Source organism: Scyliorhinus torazame, chromosome 7, assembly GCF_047496885.1.
Source record: "Scyliorhinus torazame isolate Kashiwa2021f chromosome 7, sScyTor2.1, whole genome shotgun sequence".
In the NCBI taxonomy this organism is placed as follows: domain Eukaryota; kingdom Metazoa; phylum Chordata; class Chondrichthyes; order Carcharhiniformes; family Scyliorhinidae; genus Scyliorhinus; species Scyliorhinus torazame.
In genome coordinates this window covers 22,692,159-22,711,766 of record NC_092713.1, presented here as the reverse complement: position 1 = coordinate 22,711,766, position 19,608 = coordinate 22,692,159, and the positions used below count along the sequence as shown (strand labels likewise).

The 19,608-nt window shown below is 48.9% G+C and overlaps 1 protein-coding gene across 1 annotated transcript; it reads right to left on the bottom strand.

The window, feature by feature from the left end:
* Positions 1-5,491: 5,491 nt before the first annotated feature.
* LOC140426085 (E3 ubiquitin-protein ligase TRIM62-like) lies at positions 5,492-19,585 on the bottom strand. Its single transcript, XM_072510429.1, has 6 exons — positions 18,751-19,585; positions 15,931-16,026; positions 13,129-13,362; positions 12,537-12,556; positions 11,013-11,155; positions 5,492-9,877 (listed from the first exon to the last, which is right to left on the bottom strand). The coding sequence occupies exons 1-6, from the start codon at positions 19,369-19,371 to the stop codon at positions 9,324-9,326; spliced, it is 1,668 nt and encodes a 555-aa protein (XP_072366530.1). The 5' UTR covers positions 19,372-19,585; the 3' UTR covers positions 5,492-9,323.
* Between the last annotated feature and the right edge of the window lie 23 nt (positions 19,586-19,608).

The window sequence follows — 19,608 nt, the reverse complement described above, 5'->3', positions numbered from 1 at the left end:
CCCTGATTTCACAAAAGCAAAGTACTGGCAAAGAAACCTTTTAACGGAAGTTTCATCCCTGTCTGAATGTTCTTCTCTCAGACTTGCGAGGAACTCAAAACAAAACCTAGTTATCGGGCTTATATCAGATCCCACCCATGGTCCAGATGACCTGTAGACATAGAACACAGAACATACAGTGCAGAAGGAGGCCATTCAGCCCACCGAGTCTGCACCAACCCACTAAGCCCTCACTTCCACCCTTTCCCCTCCTCACCTTTTTGGACACTAAGGGCAATTTAGCATGGCCAATCCACCTAACCTGTACGTCTTTGGACGGTGGGAGGAAACCGGAGCACCCGGAGGAAACCCACGCAGACATGGGGAGAACGTGCAGACTCCGCACAGACATTGACCAAGCGGGGAATCGAACCTGGGACCCTGGTGCTGTGAAGCCACAGTGCTCACCACTTGAGCTACCGTGCTGCCCTGAATCTTTGAAGCATCCAGATTAAAAGAGGAGTGAACATTCCATCATATGTAAAGTGGATACACTGCACAATTGACTTCAGTAAAATGACCTAGATCAGTGTTTTCCAAACTTTTTATCTCCAGGGCCTTTTGACAGCTGGCCAACCTTAGGCCCACGCCAGCCGACCTTCGGGAACCATGACCCGTACGCTTGCCCAGTCTATCATGAGTCAAGGCAGTTTTGAGTCAGTGTTTTCCTGTCCCAGGCAAGGGAGGGAAAGTAAATCATCTAGTTTTCCTGTTCTTAATCACTATACAGTAGCCGCTGGTGCATTGAATTTACATCAACATTGATTAAGGACAGGATCATATATGCCTGTGACGTCCTCCCGTCTATAAGGATTCAGTGTCCAGGGTCACATATGAAGGATAGTTATTCATGGGAGATACCGGAGGCAGCACGGTGGCGCAGTGGGGTGACAAAAAAGGTGGTGGTGGACCAGAAGAAGGGAGGGAAGAAGGACAAAATGGCGGCGGGCGGAGACCAGGCAGCGTGGAGGCAGTGGGCGGAGGAGCAACAGGAGGGTATCCAGCGCTGCTTCAGAGAGATTAAAAAGGACCTGCTGGAGCCGATGAAGGCTTCTATTGATAAGCTGCTGGAGACACAGACGGACCAGGGGGTGGCGATCCGAGAGGCTCAACAAAAGATCTCTGACAATGGGGACGAGATCTCAGCCCTGGCGGTAAAGGTGGAGGCGCACGAGGCACTCCACAAGAAATGGCAGGAGCGGTTCGAGGAGATGGAGAATCGGTCGAGGCGGAAGAATCTGCGGATTCTGGGCCTCCCGGAGGGGCTGGAGGGGCCGGACGTGGGGGCCTATGTGGTCACTATGTTAAACTCACTGATGGGAGTGGGGTCCTTCCAGGGGCCCCTGGAGCTGGAAGGGGCCCATAGAGTGTTGGCGAGGATGCCCAAGGCTAACGAGCCTCCGCGGGCGGTGCTGGTGCGGTTCCATCGGTTCGTCGATCGGGAGTGTGTGCTCAGGTGGGCCAAGAAGGAGAGGAGCAGCAGGTGGGAGAACGCGGAGGTTCGGATATATCAGGACTGGAGTGCGGAGGTGGTGAAGAGGAGGGCCGGGTACAATCGAGCGAAGGCGGTGCTGCACAGGAAGGAGGTGAAGTTTGGCATGTTGCAGCCGGCGCGATTGTGGGTTACCTACAAGGACCGGCACCATTATTTTGAGTCTCCGGAGGAGGCGTGGGCCTTTGTTCAGGCCGAGAAGCTGGACACAGACTGAGGGTCGGGATGGGCGATTGGGGACTGCGGTGGATATGTTATGCCTATTTTTGGTTCGGGGGGGGGGGGCCTTTGCATTGTTTTGGGTTTCTTTTTCTCTGTGTTTTTCTCTTTCGGGTTGGGCACTGTTTTGGATGGGGCGGGTTGGGCACTGTTTTGGTTGGTGGCGGGGCCTGGTAGGTGGAGGGCGCGGGATTTCTTTCCCGCGCCGAAGACTGGGGGGAGCGGGACCGGGGCGGGGAAGCGAGGATTGTTTCCCGCGCTTAGAACGGAGGGGGAGAGCCTGTGAATGGGGAGCGGGAGAGGAGGGTGTGCCACACAACGGGAGGAGTCGAAGGGGAGGCGGGAGTGGCCGGGGTCAGCAGGAGTCAGCTGACTTGCGGAAGTGCAATGGGGGGAGTAAACCAGCTGGGATTGGTCCTAGCCGGGGGGGGGGGGGGGGAATCGAGTTGCTGCTGCTAAGATCAAGGAGGAGCTGGAGCGAGTGGGGAGGGTCAAGACGGGGGTATGCCGCTGTGGGGAACGGGCCGGGTGTGGGGTGCGGGCGCGTGGCTGGCCGAGGAGGAGTCATGGCTAGTCGGCGGGGGAGGGGGGCGGGTAGCCCCCTAATCCGGCTGATAACCTGGAATGTAAGGGGACTGAATGGGCCGGTTAAGCGGGCCCGCGTGTTCGCGCACCTGAAGGGGCTCAAGGCGGATGTGGTTATGCTCCAGGAGACACACCTGAAGGTGGCAGACCAGGTAAGACTGAGGAAAGGGTGGGTAGGTCAGGTGTTTCACTCGGGGCTAGATGCCAAAAATCGAGGGGTGACGATCTTCGTGGGAAAGAAGGTGTTTTTCGAGGCGTCAAGCATTGAGGCAGATAATGGCGGTAGGTACATAATGGTAAGTGGTAAGTTGCAGGGAGAGAGGGTGGTACTGGTCAATGTGTATGCTCCGAACTGGGACGATGCGGGTTTTATGCGGCGTATGTTGGGTCGGATCCCAGACTTGGAAGTGGGGGGCCTGATAATGGGGGGGAGACTTTAACACGGTGTTAGATCCTGCACTGGATCGCTCCAGGTCTAGGACGGGTAGGAAGCCGGCGGCGGTTAGAGTGTTGAGCGGATTTATGGACCAAATGGGAGGGGTGGACCCTTGGAGATTTGCAAGGCCGGGGGCTAGGGAATTTTCATTCTTCTCACATGTCCATAAGGCTTATTCTCGAATCGACTTTTTCATTTTGAGTAGGGCGCTGATAGCGAGAGTAGAGGATACCGAGTATTCGGCAATAGCCATTTCGGACCACGCCCCGCATTGGGTAGACTTGGATATTGGGGAGGAGAGGGACCAGCGCCCGCTGTGGCGCTTGGAGGTGGGGCTGTTGGCGGACGAGGAGGTGAGCGAGCAGGTCCGAGGAAGTATAGAGAGGTACTTGGAGACCAACGACAAAGGGGAGGTCCGAGTGGGGATGGTATGGGAGGCACTGAAGGTGGTGGTGAGGGGAGAGCTGATTTCCATCAGGGCCCACAAGGAGTGGAGGGAGCAGGGGGAGAGGGAGAGGCTGGTGGGGGAGATGGTGAGGGTAGACAGGATGTATGCGAAAGAACCTGAGGAACGATTGTTGAGGGAGAGGCGCAGCCTCCAGGCCGAATTCGACCTGGTGACCACCAGGAAGGCGGAGGTGCAGTGGAGGAAGGCCAAGGGGGCGGTCTACGAGTATGGGGAAAAGGCAAGCCGGATGCTGGCGCATCAGCTTCAGAAGCGGGACGCAGCTAGGGAGATAGGGGGAGTTAAGGACAGGGGAGGGAGCGTGGTGCGGAGTGGGGTTGGCATCAATGGGGTCTTCAGGGACTTCCATGAGGAATTGTACCGATCCGAGCCCCCACGGGAGGAGGGAGGGATGGGCCGTTTCCTGGATCAATTGAGGTTTCCAAAGGTGGAAGAGGGACTGGTGGCGGGACTGGGGGCCCCGATTGGGCTGGAGGAGCTGATCAAAGGGATAGGAAACATGCAGGCGGGGATGGCACTGGGGCCGGACGGTTTCCCGGTCGAGTTCTATAAAAAATATATGGACCTGTTGGGCCCGCTGTTAGTTAGGACCTTTAATGAGGCAAGGGAGGGGGGGGCTTTACCCCCGACGATGTCCCGGGCACTGATCTCCTTGATCCTGAAGCGGGACAAGGATCCCCTGCAATGTGGGTCTTACAGACCGATTTCCTTGCGAAATGTAGATGCCAAGGTGCTGGCGAAGGTCTTAGCCACGAGGATTGAGGATTGTGTGCCGCAGATCATCCATGAAGACCAGACGGGGTTTGTGAAGGGGAGACAGTTGAACACGAATGTGCGGAGGCTTTTGAACATTATCATGATGCCAGCGAGGGAGGGGGAGGCGGAGATAGTGGTGGCGATGGACCATTGTGGGGCATATTGTTGGGATGGAGACTGATGCAATGCCCCTTCATCACATTTCCGATTCTGTGCCTGGTGCAACAAAAAGGAGAGTCTGCCCTTCGATTTTGTTAAAGAATCTGAATTCAGGCTCAGTCATCTTTCTAAAAGATATTTGCATAGTCGAGAAAATAGTATCCTTTTTCTAAATGAGGGTGAAGAATTTTTGTACAAAGTTCACATGATATGTTTTATTACAGTACGTGGCATTTTAGATGGTACTTGTTGATAGGTACTTTTAAAAAAGTTACATGATTGTATATATTCTGGTTGTATTATGCAATAACAATGTTTCAAGGTTTACTCTTCAGAGGGGGCAGCTACAAGTCAACCACATTGCTGTGGGTCTGCAGTCACATGTAGGCCAGACCAGGTAAGGACGGCAGATTTCCTTCCCTGAAGAACATTAGCGAATTGGATGGGTTTTGTGAATTGATGCCACAGGATTGGTGGGAGGTAATACCACAGATGAGTCCAACCCGTTGGGTGCTGTTGGATGTCTAATGGTTGTAGCACCCCAGCTGCCAGTCAGACAGGAATGATATCAGCCCAATATTGATACAAAATTGGAAGGGGGATTTAAATTATTGGAGAGGTGAGGCAAATATTGGTAGGTCATATTAGGCACCTCAATTTTTTACATTGGACAGGGGCCGGTTTAGCTCACTTGGCTAGACAGCTGGTTCATCATGTAGAGCGAGGCCAGCAGCGTGGGGCCAATTCCCGTACTGGCTGAGGTTATTCATGAAAGCCCCGCCTTCTCACCCTTGCCCCTCTCTTGAGGCGTGGTGACCCTCAGGTTAAATTTCCACCAGTCAGCTCTACCCCCTCAAAGGGCAAGCCTACGGTTATCTGGGACTATGGTGACTTTACCTTCCAGATAATCTTGCATTCATGAAGCACTTTGTGACACGCTCAGGATTTGTTCATTTGATGTGATTTCTTTCGCACTGTTGCTTCAAAGCTCCAGGATCTTGGGTCGCTGTCTGCGCGGAGTCTGCACGTTCTTCCTGTGCGTGGGTTTCCCCCAGGTGCTCCGTTTCCTCCCACTGCCCGAAGATGTGCAGGTTAGGTGGATTGGCCACGCTAAATTGTCCCTTAATTGGAAAAAAAATAATTGGGTACTCTAAATTTTTTTTTTTTAAATGAGAGACACTGGAGAGAAGCCAACAATTGGGAACCTGCGTTCATTGCGGGACACTGCCTCAAGGGCACAAAGCCGTGAAAGAAGACTGAGGTGAGGAGAACAAAGAACAGATATCAGAGGGAGAGAGCCATATGTGGCTCTTGTAAATAAAACAGCCATAAATCTGAAGATAGTGATTGATCTATAATTGGTTTAAATGCAACTCAATTTTCTGATGCAAGTTTATTCAACTATAAAGTACACTATTGGAAGCAAGTTCACCAATAATGATGAATGCTGGCAACACTAAAACTGACCCACAGACAAACTAACGGTTCTGCTTGTCATTAATCAGTCAAAACGGACATTGAAAAAGGTTTCTTCAGATATTCATTATTTTCTCAGATATTCGATTGCGGCATCGTCATGTGCTTATGTCTCCCCAACCAGAAGACATGCCATTGCAGTCGCTTCGTGGAGACTGTTTCTCCAATAATGTAGCTCTTACTGCAAAAGCAACCGATTCCCTCCCACTGAGTGTGTCTCCATGGCGTTGCTGACATATACACACTTCTGGCCCCTCAGCAACACCCACACTACAAGATCTGCAGAAGACTTTCAAGCAATTTGTCTGCACGGAGACATTGCCTCGGTTGTATTGCTGTTGTCATTACAGAGAACCCAAGAAACACACACACAGAACCCCTGTCCAGTTTTTTGCTCACTCCCGAAGGCTCTGACATACTCTTGGGTGTGCTGAGCTTGGCAGTGAGGTCTTGGCTGGTCTCCTTCTGCTGCAAAATGGTCTCCCGGGGGGAGGAAAGAGTATGGTCTCCTTGATGTCGTCCAACTGTTCTGCATCGGGGAAGAGCACAGGGGGATGGATGTGCTGATGGACTGCCTATCGGCGGACTCTTGGGTCGCAGCTTTGGCCAGGAGAGGGAGCGGAATCCGCCAAATGTCTCGCGGCACATGGAAGGGGTGGGGTGGTCAGAGGGGGAGGGGGACGAGAAACTGCAAGATTTGCAGGAAATCCATCAAATAGTTGCTCCTTCGACAGGACTGGGTGGCACGGTGGTCAGCACTGCTGCCTCAAGCACCAGGGACCCCGGTTCAATTCTGGCCTTAAGTGACTGTCTGTGTGGAGTTTGCACTTGCTCCCCATGTCTGCGTGGGTTTCCTCCAGGTGCTCCGGTTTCCTCCCACAGTCCAAAGATGTGGCGATTAGGTGGATGGCCACGCTAATTTGCCCCTTTGTATCCAAAAGGTGAGGTGGGGATGGGGCAGAGCCATCGGCTTGGGTAGAGTGCTGTTTCCAAGTGCAGGCTTGATGGGCTGAATGGCCTCCTTCTGCACTGTCAATTTTATGACTGAATTGATTTTTAGGCAGGATTTTCCCTGCTGGCTTACTGAGTGCTGGGAAACTCTGCATTAGCAACAGATGGATCCAGAACACCGTGACTCTTAGCTCTGCGACCCTTCTGACACCCGCCCATGACCCACCCTGGGGTCACAGCCCGCACTTTGAAAAACCTTGACTTAGATCATAAAGTGACAATCGTGAAAAGTGCACTTGCTTGTAAGTACATTAAAAAATAAAAACCGAATTTTGCGATACATATTCTTACAGTTGCTTGGTAGTACAGAACTAGGGTACTGGTGAAAAGAGAGACAAGTTGCTGAAGCTGCACATCTTGCACTCAACAGGACAAACATATGAACAGCAAATATCAAATAGTCATATGAATTTATACTACCTTAGAAAAGGGTGTTGGTTGGTTGGTAAACCAACTCTGATTGGCCGACGTTTTGCCATGGGGAAAGCAGAAGTGAACTATTAGCCCCCCAAAGCTCCCAGGTAATTCAAAAAATGATGCAAGGCTTGAACATATTCCTTTTGTTTGCAGAGAACTGGTCCCGGCGTGGAAACCTATGTTGCTTCCAGCAAGCGTAAATGAGTCATGTCACGAGCTCTACTGATTATCTTAAATTTAGTTGTTAGCGTAGCTGTCAGCGCACTCAGGACTGTTCAGCCAGTGCTGCCCAATCGCGGGATCATATCTAACAGAAGAGATTTTGTTTTGGTATTTGCAAATGTGGGTTATGGTCTGTATTCTGCCGGTTATGAACAACAAGTGGAACATGTTGTTTGATTCAATCAGGCAATCGCTGAGCGATGCATCCTACGTGGCCAACATCGCACCAACACTGAATTCATACTCAATGCTGCTCAATTGTGTGGGAGGCAAAATGTCCTTTTGGACTTGTGGCAGCATCTGTTAGTGGAAAATTATCCTGGAAAAGCAAAGTATCTAAAAGATGTGAACAACAAGTTAAGGAAGCTGGCCTTCACACTGCCACCCTGTGGTGGCTATGTGTGCGTGACCCTTCCCGCTAACAGGAAGTTATCAGTCCAAAAAGATGCTCTGCTTGCCAGAAGAACCTGACTGTCCTGGCCTCAAGATTGTTTAATCCAGCCACTGGAGGAGGAAGGAATTTAATTGTTGTTGGGTCGTGGCTGCTTGCCCAGTACTCAGGCTCTTGTTTCTTTAACATCCTGCTTTCTAACCTAGATATTTCAATCTGATTCACCTTCAAGGAACCCCTGACATCTGAAACGGTTGCTCTCAAAAATCAAAACAGTAGCCTTGGAAAAAATATATATTTTTACCCCTACCCTTCAGGATGGTGGGTATTCAGTGATGGCAATGCTCTCGAATATCAAAGAGCGATGGTTAGATTCTCTCTCGTTGGAGATGGTCATTGCCCAAGACCGAACGTTGCTCAGGTCATGCTGCGTCCTGGCACAGACCCCTGGAGTGGCCAATGGCATCGAGCACCTCAGCGGGCAACCCAGTTCAAACATTACAATGGACGCAACGTCACTGACGGGGTGGTTGGGCCTAGATTCTTATCGTAATAATAATAATAATTCTTTATTATTCTCACAAGTAGGCTTACATTAACACTGCAATGAAGTCACTGTGAAAATCCCCTCGTCGCCACACTCCGCCGCCTGCTCGGGTACACCGAGGGAGAATTCAGAATGTCCGATTCACCCAACAGCCCGCCTTTCGGGACTTGTGGGAGCGCCCGGAGGAAACCCGCGCAGACACGGGGAGGACGTGCAGACTCCGCACAGACAGTGACCCAAGCCGGGAATGGAACCTGGGACCCTGGCGCTGTGATGCAACAGTGCTAACCACTGTGCTACCGTGCCGTCCAGAGCTTACCTGCCATATGAAAATGCATCTTTGAAAAGACATCGTTTTAGTTTTTATGTACACATACGGAAAAGTAAATGGCGGTTAAGTAAGGCTATATTAAGCTGCATATTATAGTGTTGCTCAAGCAAAACAGGGAGCTCAGCAGCTTTCAACCTTCAGCTGTGTGATACATAGTTCAAGGCACCAGTCCTGGTATTGCATCCCCCTTCCTCCCTTTACTGTCTCTCGCCACTGATGCTGCCAGACCTGCTGGGGTCGTCCAGCATTCTCGGTTTTCGATTTCAGATTGCCGACACCTGCATTATTTTGCTTTCAGGCTTCCTGGGAAGAAGTTCAAGAAATGTCAATTTCCTCAGGGGCATTCTGGGACAGGCAACAAATTAAGCCATGTCTCAAAGTCATTAAAATAAGCCAGTAATACCATAAACACTAATTGCAAATCTTTGCCGGGAGTTTGTCAGTGGCTCTGGGGCAGACTGAGTTGGCACAACTCTTGGTCCGGAGCTCCACCTCGTCAGCCGGTTTATCATGCAAAATGTGGGGTGCGTGTGTGTGTAAAACAATATTAAAATGTGTGAAGGGAGGATCCCATAGAAAGTTTCATGTGTAATGCCAGAGGCTGGGGAAGCCCACTTCTTAGCTGTAAGTGAGTTTGGGGACGAAGATATGGTCAGAGGCAGGAAGCTCTTCTGAGAACTCCCATCCCACCAGAGATCCTCCCACCAAATCGACACATGTTTGAACTAGTGCCCTCTCAGTCTAAAATGTATCAATCTACATTAAAGCAATGCATTTCAGTCGATGATACCGCTGTGAATGACCATGGGGACCATCGAAAACTCTTCGTTCTCATTAAACTTTGGACAAAAGGCAGGAAACACGGGTGCGTTCAGCGTGCAATAGAATGTGTACAAACACTGCACAGAATCTGCATCGCAAAACGCCAGAATGCCGCTGTCACAATCCAGATAGATGCCAATGTTTTCCAGTTGCTTTTCGTAGCGAAAATACATCACTTCCGTGTTGTGTTGAGCGCAGCAAAGGCCCCCTTTCGAGCAAGAAAATGCCCAGGAGTTTTCCTCGGTCCCCAGCCTGCTCCCCGGCGGCACGCGTGGGATGCTCTGGTAGGCTACCCCCACAGCCCACGAAGGAATGTTTTTCACGCTGACCTCCCAATAGTGAAGGCCAGTAATGTAGCCTTTCTTGGCCAGCACATTGAAAGAGGTGCTGAAGCGTTCTGCACTGCACACCTCATTGTGCTTCCCCTCAACGGCTCCAACTGTGATGCCTTCCCTACTTATTTCCAGCTGTGCATGCGCATTGCTCGTGTCCAATTGGATAACTTGATCTAGAAGAAGGCAAAAAAAAAAATCAGTTAAATTCGAGCAAAGAATTAGAAAAGATAAGACTCATGTGTCGGTTAGAATCTGTCTTGGCGATTCAAATGGAGATTTCAACCACAGATCCGTCATTGGAATGGGAAGAAATTAGGGTGGCACGGTAGCACAGTGGTTAGCACTGCTGCTTCACAGCGCCAGGGACCCAGGTCAGATTCCCGGCTTGGGTCACTGTCCATGCGAGTCTGCACGTTCTCCCAGTGTCTGCGTGATTTCCTCCGGGTGCTCCGGCTTCCTCTCACAAGTCCCGAAAGACGTGCTTGTTAGGTGAATTAGACATTCTAAATTCTCCCTCTGTGTACCCGAACAGGCACCGGAGTGTGGCGACTAGGGGCTTTTCACAGTAACTTCAATGCAGTGTTAATGTAATCCTACTTGTGACAATAATAAAGATTATATTATTAAAATACAGAAATGCCCAATCAGGATGCTGCGTGTTCTGTCAAAGTAATTATCTGACTGCGCATGTTGTAAATCAGACATACGGCTGCCACTGTGTGGCAAGGGCAGATGTGCAGCCCAGTGGTTGGGGCACTAAACAAACTGCTCCGTCCTGAATGGTGTTGAGGTAAGTGGCACTGCACCTGCACCCGTGCCGGCAAACGGTAAGCATTTTACCATTCCCCAAACTCAATGGTGGAGAGGCAACTCCCTCCTCAACAAGCCTCTCACCTTGTGGGGAACTTGGCGATGGCAATGCCACTGAAGTGAAGGTGAGGCAGCTGGGCCCAATCTTGCCCCGAGATGGTCACTACCTGGTAACTATGTGACCCAACGTCCACCTGTCACTTGTCCAGGTTCTGTTGTAGACTGCCGTGGGCTGTTTCATTATTGAAGGAGTGAGAATGGAGTTGCACGCTGGAATCACCAGCGCACCACTCAGATTTTGACGGAGCAATGGAGCGAAAATGACTAAATGAAGTAGCTGAAGATGGTTGGGCGAAGGCCACATCCCAAAGGAACTCCGTGATAACTGGCCTTCAACAACTACAAGTCTTTTCCTGTGTCCAGAATACCACAGCATGTTCAGTTTTACAAACACTGCTGCATATTTTCTATGGTGTAGTGCATTTAGCACGGACTTACTGGAAAATAATTCCCCCAAAGCTGTTAAAATGCAAGGAATGTTTCTTTTCTTCGTGAAATGTGGCTCGGGCACTATGTTTTTCAAGTGGTTTGTCACCTCCTGAAGCTCTTTTAAACCAAGGTCCTGTTCCTTGATTTTTGTACTGTGAATGCATAAATATGTAGAAGATAACCAATTAAAAACACGCACTGTATTTTTTCTTAAAGTAGGCAATAAAAGGTCACGAATAGAAAAGACAGGTTTTCAAGTTTGAACAAACATGCCTCATTAAAATTAAAATTACTACAAAAGTTGAGTTCCTTTCAATGAATCCTGGGAAACACTTGCTCCCGACAGAAAATAAATTGTTGCTATGTCCACCGGCAACTCATACCGCTGTTCATTAAGCAGTATCATGCTTACATCTAAGTTAATTCTGGTCTGAGTTATATAAACTATTTGGTTGATATACCTCAATTCTAGTAAAACTGGTGAGGAGAGCTGGTTAAATTAACTTCTACTTGTTTCCTCTGTTTCCGACAGTGAGCAAATGTCAAATGTACTTGATTGGCTATCGAGCGCTTTGGGATGTTCGGAGGACCTGAAAAGTGCTAGATAAATTCAAATCTTCTCTAAAAAAAAGAATGGAAATGATCTCTCACTTCTCTGTATGAAAACGATTTAATGTTAGATGGTCCTGAGGCAGAGGGGTGGCAGTGGTATAGTGGTATTGCCACTGGACTAATAATCCAGAGACTTAGTGTAATGCTCTGGGGAACTGGGTTCAAATCCCACTTCAGCAGATGGTTAAATTTGAATTAAAATCTGCATCAATGGCTGTAAGAACCCGCCTGGTTCACTAGTGTCGTCTGGGGAAGGAAATCTGCCATCCTTACCCAGTCTGGCCTATGCCTCACTCCAGATTGTGGCTGATCCTGAAATTGGCCCTCTCAAGGGCAATAAATGCTGGTGCAGCCAGTGACGCCCACGTGCCATGAAAGAATAAAGCCTGCCAAAGTAGAGCAATTAAAATAGAGTTCATCAGCCAACATACCCAAGAGGTAGCCCAATGATCTAAAGTGCAATGTTTAGTGAATGTCTATGGGTCACAACGTAGAATGGGTAGAGCGATAAGAGTGAAGTTTAATCCCAGTTTAACCTGCTTGCAGTTCCTCGCCTGCAAGATGATGCCACACTCCCTCCCCCCTTTCGTCACTGGTTTAATGCAATTTTGTTTCGGGGCAAGGATGTTTCAATGGCTGTTAGAATTATCAAATCGGCTTCACACATTTAATGTAAAATTGTCTGCCAACATCTGCAAAATGACAAATGCTCTAATCTCAACTGGTGTGGTGTTGTATAAAACTGAGCAGGCAACCATCTCTTCACCAGAGTAAAATTGGGCGAGAATGCTGGGTGCCAAATCAACTAAGTTTGAAGCTGCAGTGCGCTGACTTGAGTAAAAGCGAGGCTTGAGTTAAAGCATTTTCCAGTGGCAATTCATTCAGCTTAGTGCATTAATTAATTTAAAATGATAAACTTACCTTCTAACGCTGCTCAGAACCTACAAAAAAAAGTTACAATACTTAGCAATAAGTTCATTTTACAAGAATCTAAAGCAAGATTTATGTAACTCACTATTTTGTACAAGCAAACATGTTTTTTGACGTATCTCTCTCCGCATTTCATAAAATTAAGCCCCTGGTGTGATGCATGTTGTCCATCTGCTGGTTGATATAGGCAGTACAAGCCATCGGAGTCATCACTTGTATTTTTTTTTTAATTCACATGAGTACAAGCATACTCTAATATTGGCAAGATAAGGTCGCCACAGTCCCAGACGACCATCGGCTGCTTTCCTCTATGACGGATACCACACACAGCGAGCAACAGTAATGACTAACTGCCTATGTGTTTTACACTTTACTGGTCAATAACCAGATCCCGAAGGGGATCAGGGGTTATGGGGAGAAGGGGATGAGAAAAATATCAGTCATGATTGAATGGCGGAGCACATTTGATGGGCCGTGTGGCCTAATTCTGCTCCTATGACTTATGGTCTTGTGAATGTACTGATTTTCCACAGGTCTACAGCCAGGATTACACATTATTGATCTAACACTGTACAAAACTCACCTGCAGCAATAGCATGGGGTTCTCCATGCCAAATGCAATCTGCAGGGTACCTTTAGCTTGTCGCAGTATTGCCTGTGACTGCTTCAGCTTTGCTGCCTTCCGGTCCACCATCAGATTCACCTGGGCACAGGTAACGGAATATCTTTTTCTCCACGCTCTCTCCTCAATGTCAAGGAAAAGTTGGACTTTCCTGAAGAAGTCCAGGTGTGCCTGTTCCTGTTTTTTTAACTTATCCTATTAAAAAGTAATACATTAAACCCTTTGTGGGGTATTTTCATCTTTAAATAAAAACAAGCATTATGCTTTGTCGTTTACACCCCCCCCCCCCCCAACCAGGTTTGATTAGATTCAATTCTTAATATCCTGCCATTTTCAAAAGGAATCAAATCACTTGAACAAATCTTGAGCATATCGCAAAGTGCTTCATGAATGCAAGATTATCTCGAAGATAAGCCGCCATAGTCCCAGATGACCATAGGCTGCTTTCCCCTTTGAGAAGGTGGGGGGTGGGGAAGAGAGAGAGAGAGAGAGAGAGAGGGCTGACTGGTAGTGATTTAACCCAGGGATCACCACACCTCAGGCAAGATTGAGAAGGCGGGGCCTTCATGAATAACCTCAGCCGGTACGGGAATTGAACCCGCGCTGCTGGCCTCGCTCTGTGCAATGAACCAGCAGTCTAGCCAAGGTAGCTAAACCAGCCTCCACGTCTAGCACTATATCTAAATTCAATCAGAAACACAAACATTTTCATGGTTAGATTAAATTAACAGTGATTTGCCAATGCAACAGGGTCTAGATTTGTGTTTTACAAGAAGTGCAGGGCGGCACGGTGGCACAGTGGTTAGCACTGCTGCCTCACAGCACCAGGGATCCGGGTTAGATTCTGGCCTTGGGTGACTGTCTGTGTGGAGGTTGCAAGTTCTCCCTGTGTCTGCGTGGGTTTCCTCTGGGTGCTCCGGTTTCCTCCCACAGTTAAAAGATGTGGGAATAGGGTGGGGGAGTGGGCCTAGCTAGGGTGCTCTTTTGGAGCGTCAGTGCAGACCCGATGGGCTGAATGGCCTCCTTCTGCACTGTAGAGATTCTACGGATAAATCCAGATTGTGGACAACAAGTGAAACTTTTTAAGGATGCCTATTTATTGAGAACAAAGCACCATGATAATCCAACAAGTTGTCAATCACACTTAAGTATTTCAATCACCGGTATACACAACAAATACTTCACAAAATAAACTCCTGGGCACCATCGCTATGTTGAAATTAAGTTTGGGCATGTTATTGGTAGGACAGGATGCTCTGTATTAATCCATATGGTGAAGAAACTACCTGCTAATCATCTATAGTTTTCCTACTGCATGATGTCGGTTGTGACAAAATGGTCAACAGCCTGAAAAGCTAGGCCACATACAGAATTGGACAATCTAAATTAAACAGCAGCCAACAGCTTGAGCCGCCAGACCTGATGGGAATCCAGGCAGGCCTAATAAACACAGACGCTGGTCAGAGGCGAACAATGGAAAATCTGAATTTTTCTGGAAGTTCAGACCTTAACCAAATAAGGACTTTATTTTGTGTATTGGCCAGTATCGGCCAGACTCGAAGGCATCCCAGTTCCAGACTCAACGGCGCCTCACCACCTTACATGGAAAGGGCTACATGCGTGCCATACACCTGAGAATGGATGCCTAGGGGGCTCCTGGCATCTTACATATAAGGAATGAGCAATCCCATTGGGTGCTGGAAGGTTCATAGAATCGTAGAAATTACAGTGCAGAAGGAGGCCATTCGGAATATCGAGTCTGCACCAACCCTTGGAAAGAACACCCTACTTAAACCCGCACCTCCACCCTATCCATGCAACCCAGTAACCCCACCTAACCTTTTGCTTTGAACACTAAGGGCAATGTAGCATAGCCAATCCACCTAGCCTGCACATCTTTGGACTGTGGGAGGAAACCGGAGCACCCGGAGGAAACCCACACAGACACGGGGAGAACGTGCAGACTCCGCACAGACAGCGACCCAAGCCAGGAATCGAACCTGGGACCCTGGTGCTGTGAAGCCACTGTGATAACCACTGTGCTACCGTGGTCAGGTTACTGGGTTAATGGAGTAGGGTGGAGGCGTGGGTTTGGGTAGGGTGCTCTTTCCAAGGGCCGGTGCAGAGGGTATTGATAATGGCACTGCCTTTAACACCTCCTCTGACCCGTGCCCCACACATCCTGGTTGCAATCTCTCCTAGCTCTCACCAATCACTAACCTTCCACTTTGCTCCACCCCCTCTTATACAGCTTAGAATCCATCCCATTTTCCCCTCTCTTGAGCTCCTAAGAGTCAGTTGGACTTGAAACGTTAACTCTAGATGGTGCCAGACCTGCAGAGACTTGCTCGTACTTTCTGTTTCAACTTCAGGTCACACAATAATAGCTTTAAAAAGAGAAATGTGACATCTATTCGCTGAGTGTAAAAGCTCACAGCCACAAAGTAACCATAGAATCCCTACAGTGCATTCTATGGGCCATATGGGCCATTCAGCCCATCTAATCTGCATTGGCCCTCTGACCCCACCCTGGCCCTGTAACCCCATCTAACCTGCACATCTTTGGACTGTGGGAGGAAACCGGAGCACCCGGAGGAAACCCACACGGACACGGGGTGGAAATGCGAAATCCACACAGACAGCGACCCAAGGCCGGAATTGAACCCGGGCCCCTGGCACTGTTGAGGCAGCAGTGCTAACCACTGTGTCGCCGTGCCGTCCACCAAAATGTTGTTAAACCCGTCCCTCCAGTTCCAGTAATACCTTCTGAGCAGATGCAGTTTCCTCCAAGTCACAGAGCCCATTATCCACAGCAGCCAGATCTTTGTCAACTTTGGCGAGCTCACGTTTGCACTCATCCTAGAGAACAGTGAACATTGATATGCAAGATCTCCAAATGAAAGAAGACAATCTACAATTCAGAAGATACCGACTTTTCAACGCAAAAATGATATCTATATGATCTTGTGTTTAAAAACAGAATATTGGCCAGAAGGACTTAGAGCATCAACTTTTGGTTGACTAAAGTGTGAGCGGAAATGTGGCTGAACTAAAATTATTGTATTTCCATTCTCAAACATTTTAAGCAGGGCTGTCTGTTTATTTTGGACATACTAAGCAGGTTTTAACAGGATTCAGGGAAACAGCTGGGGCACTTTTCCTTCACTCTCACACCTGCCTTCTTAGAATGGAGTCTCTATTCAGATTTACCCTCAGGGTAACATTTTGGCGAAGCACACAAGAATTGGCTGCATGGCATGACCTTCGATCCTGGGGACTGCGGAGCTCCTAGCGTCTGCAGAGCAGGCTCGATGGGCCGAATGGCCTGATTCTGCTCCTATGTCTTCTGGTCTAATCAAGAAGCAGAGGAGGCCATTTGGTCTACCGTCCCTGTGCTGGCACTTTGGACGGGTTACCCAATGAGTTTAAACCGCCTGCCCTCGCCCATCGCCTGCTATTTGTATTTCTTATTGACGTAACTGTGGCGCGAGAACATTATCTAAGTTAACAGAGCAGTGCAGTACTGAGGGTGCTCAGCACTGTCAGTGTGTCTCCTTTCTGAAGGGACGTGAATGGCGGCCTTCTTAGCTTAGCATATTTAAAAAAAATCACTCAATTCTATTTTGATGAGGAGGGTGGTGGGGGAAGAGGTCCTCCTTGATGTCTTGGCTGGCCTCAAATATCGCCATAAAAACAGGACTTTCAGGTTCAAGGCATAAAGTTTTACAGCATAGAAAGAGGCCCTTTGGTCCATCATGTATGTGCTGGACATCAAGCACCTATCTCTTAATCCCATTTTCTACTTGGTCCAAGGCCTTGGGTGCTATCGCATTTCCAGTGTTCATCTAAATGCTTCTTAAATGTTGTGAGGGTTTTCCGTCTCTGCCACCCTTTCAGCCAGTGAGTTCCAGATTGTCACCACCCATGGGTGAAATGTTTTTTCCTCAAATCCCCTCAAAATATCCTGCTCCTCACCTTAAATCTGCCCTCTGGTTATTGACCCCTCTGTTAAGGGGAAAAGTTCCGTACGATCTATCCTATCTATGCCGCTCATGAATTTGTACATCTCAATCAGGCCTTCTCTGCTCCAAGGAAAACAGTCCCAGTCTGACCAGCCTCTCGGCTGAAATGCTCCAGCCCAGACAACACCCTGATGAATCTACTCTGCACCCTTTTAGTGAAATCACAAACTTCCTGTAGTGTGGCGGCCAGACTTGCACACAGTACTCTAGCTGTGGCCCAACCAGCTTTTTATACAGCTCCATTATAACCTCCCTGCTTGTGTACTCTATGCCATGGCTAATAAAGGCAAGTATCCTTTATGCCTTCTTAACACCTTATCTACCTGTCCTGCTGCCTTCAGGGATCATTGGACACACACCCCAAGGTCCCTCTGTAATTCCTAGCATCCTACCATTCATTGTCTATTCCCTTGCATTGTTAATCCTCCCAAACTGCATCAGCTCACGCTTTTCAGGGTTAAATTCCACTTTCTGCTGTTCTGCCCATCTGGCCAGCCTGCCCATATAGCCCTGTAATCTGAGGCTTCCCCCCCCCCCCCCCCCACTATTTACCATAGCACCAATTTTCGTCTCATTACCATATTGCTGATACTTGCAAGCTTGCTGTGCACAAATTGCCACCTTCATTTCCGAACATTACAACAACGGCCAGACTTTAACAAGTAATGCAGAAAGCCCTTTGGGGCATCTGGACATTGTGAAAGGTGCTGTATTAATGCACAACTCTCATCCATTGCAGTATAACTCAAACCTTTGGCTGCTGGTAGAACGTTGAGTAAACCTTAAACTGCAACGTGACGCACCTTTTCGAATAGGATGGATTTCACACACACACATGGTTTGGGGTCAATTGCAAAAAGCAACCAGTAAGAGAGACAGAGGCGAAATGAGTCATGACATGGAATCTGAAATTTAAACAAAATGCTGGAAATACTCAGCAGGTCTGGCAGCATCCGTGGAGAGTCATTCTGGGTTTTGAAACGTTAACTCTGTTTCTCTCTCCACAGATGCTGCCAGACCTGCTGAGTTTTTCTCGCACTTTCAGTTTTCATTTCAGAATTCCAGCATCCATGGTATTTTGCTTTGGTTTTCATGATCTCCCTGAAAACGGATGACAGAGACAGATTCAGTAGGAATTTTCTAAAGGGAGTTGCAGAAATAGTTGAGGAGACAGACGGGGGTCCGGGGGAGAAACCAATTGGATAAACAGCCAGCTTAGTGGGAAGAATCATAGAACAGTTACAGCAGTGGGAAGAATCATAGAATTCTTACAGCACAAAAGGCCACTCGTCCCAATGTCTCCATGCTGGCTCTCCTAAGGAGCAGCTCTGGATGTTTCCCCTTCCCTCCCTTGCCCCCCAGACCAGCCCTCTCCCCGCATGCCTCTTTTTCAGATAGTTCAAAAATAATGCAGCAACAGCTATGGCACAGAAGGAGGCCATTTTGCCCATTGCACCTGTGCAAACCTAATCTCATTATCCAGCACTTGATCCATAACCTCGGAGGTTGCAAATTGACTCCTTCAAAGCTAGCACAATGGGAAAAAAGCCAAAATTATTACCCTGATTATGGAGGCGGCATCAGTCAGTTTAATGACCTGGTGATGATGGTGGGAAGTCTCGGTGGGTAGCATACAATAGGCACAGAGAGGGCACTGGTCAGTCTGGCAGTAAAGTTCCAGCTCTTTGCCATGTTGCTTACACAGGCGGCTGATGTTGGTGGTCGGCTTCACCAGGACGTGATCTCGGAAAGTCGGGTTCTCCTGGTGCGGCATCAGATGCAGGGCACAGAACGATTCCCCACAATTCACGCAGCTCTTGTCAGCTGGCGCTCTCTGTACCCCTTTGCACAGGTCACAGCTCAGAGAGCTGGCGCCAGCCTGCCCAGTCTGCCAATGCCTCTCAATGATGTTGTGCAAAACCACGTTCCTCTTCAGCTCCAGGCTCACCGGGCAGCTGGAGTGGCAGAGGGGGCAGGTATAGCAGGGCACTGCCAGGGAAGGAGAGGTGGGGGTGGCATTGTCATCGTCCTCATCATCTGTGCCCGGCTCAGCGTTCCTGGCCCAGTGCTTCAGCTGTACCACACAGTTGTTGCAGAAGTTGTGTCCACAGGGTAGGGTGACAGGATCCACAAGAATATCGCGGCAAATAACACAAACCAGCTCCTCGTCCAGACTGTCCATGATTAGAGACTGGCTCAGCTCGCTGATACAAAATATCCCAGTAAACTGGAAACAAAATATCCCAGTAAACTGGAAACAAAATATCCCAGTAAACTCAGTCAAGTTCCCGCTGCGCCCGTTCCGGATTCCGCTCCTGCTGCGCCCGTTCCGGATTCCGCTCCTGCTGCGCCCGTTCCGGATTCCGCTCCTGCTGCGCCCGTTCCGGATTCCGCTCCCGCTGCGCCCGTTCCGGATTCC

Coding starts and splice junctions, on each gene's coding strand:
- LOC140426085 (XM_072510429.1), bottom strand. CDS start 19,371: ATGGACAGTCTGGACGAGGAGCTGGTTTGTGTTATTTGCCGCGATATT. Junction 12,557..13,128: donor ACCCCATGCTATTGCTGCAG/GTGAGTTTTGTA, acceptor TTTTTTTTGTAG/GTTCTGAGCAGCGTTAGAAG. Junction 11,156..12,536: donor GTTCTGAGCAGCGTTAGAAG/GTAAGTTTATCA, acceptor ATGCATTCACAG/TACAAAAATCAAGGAACAGG.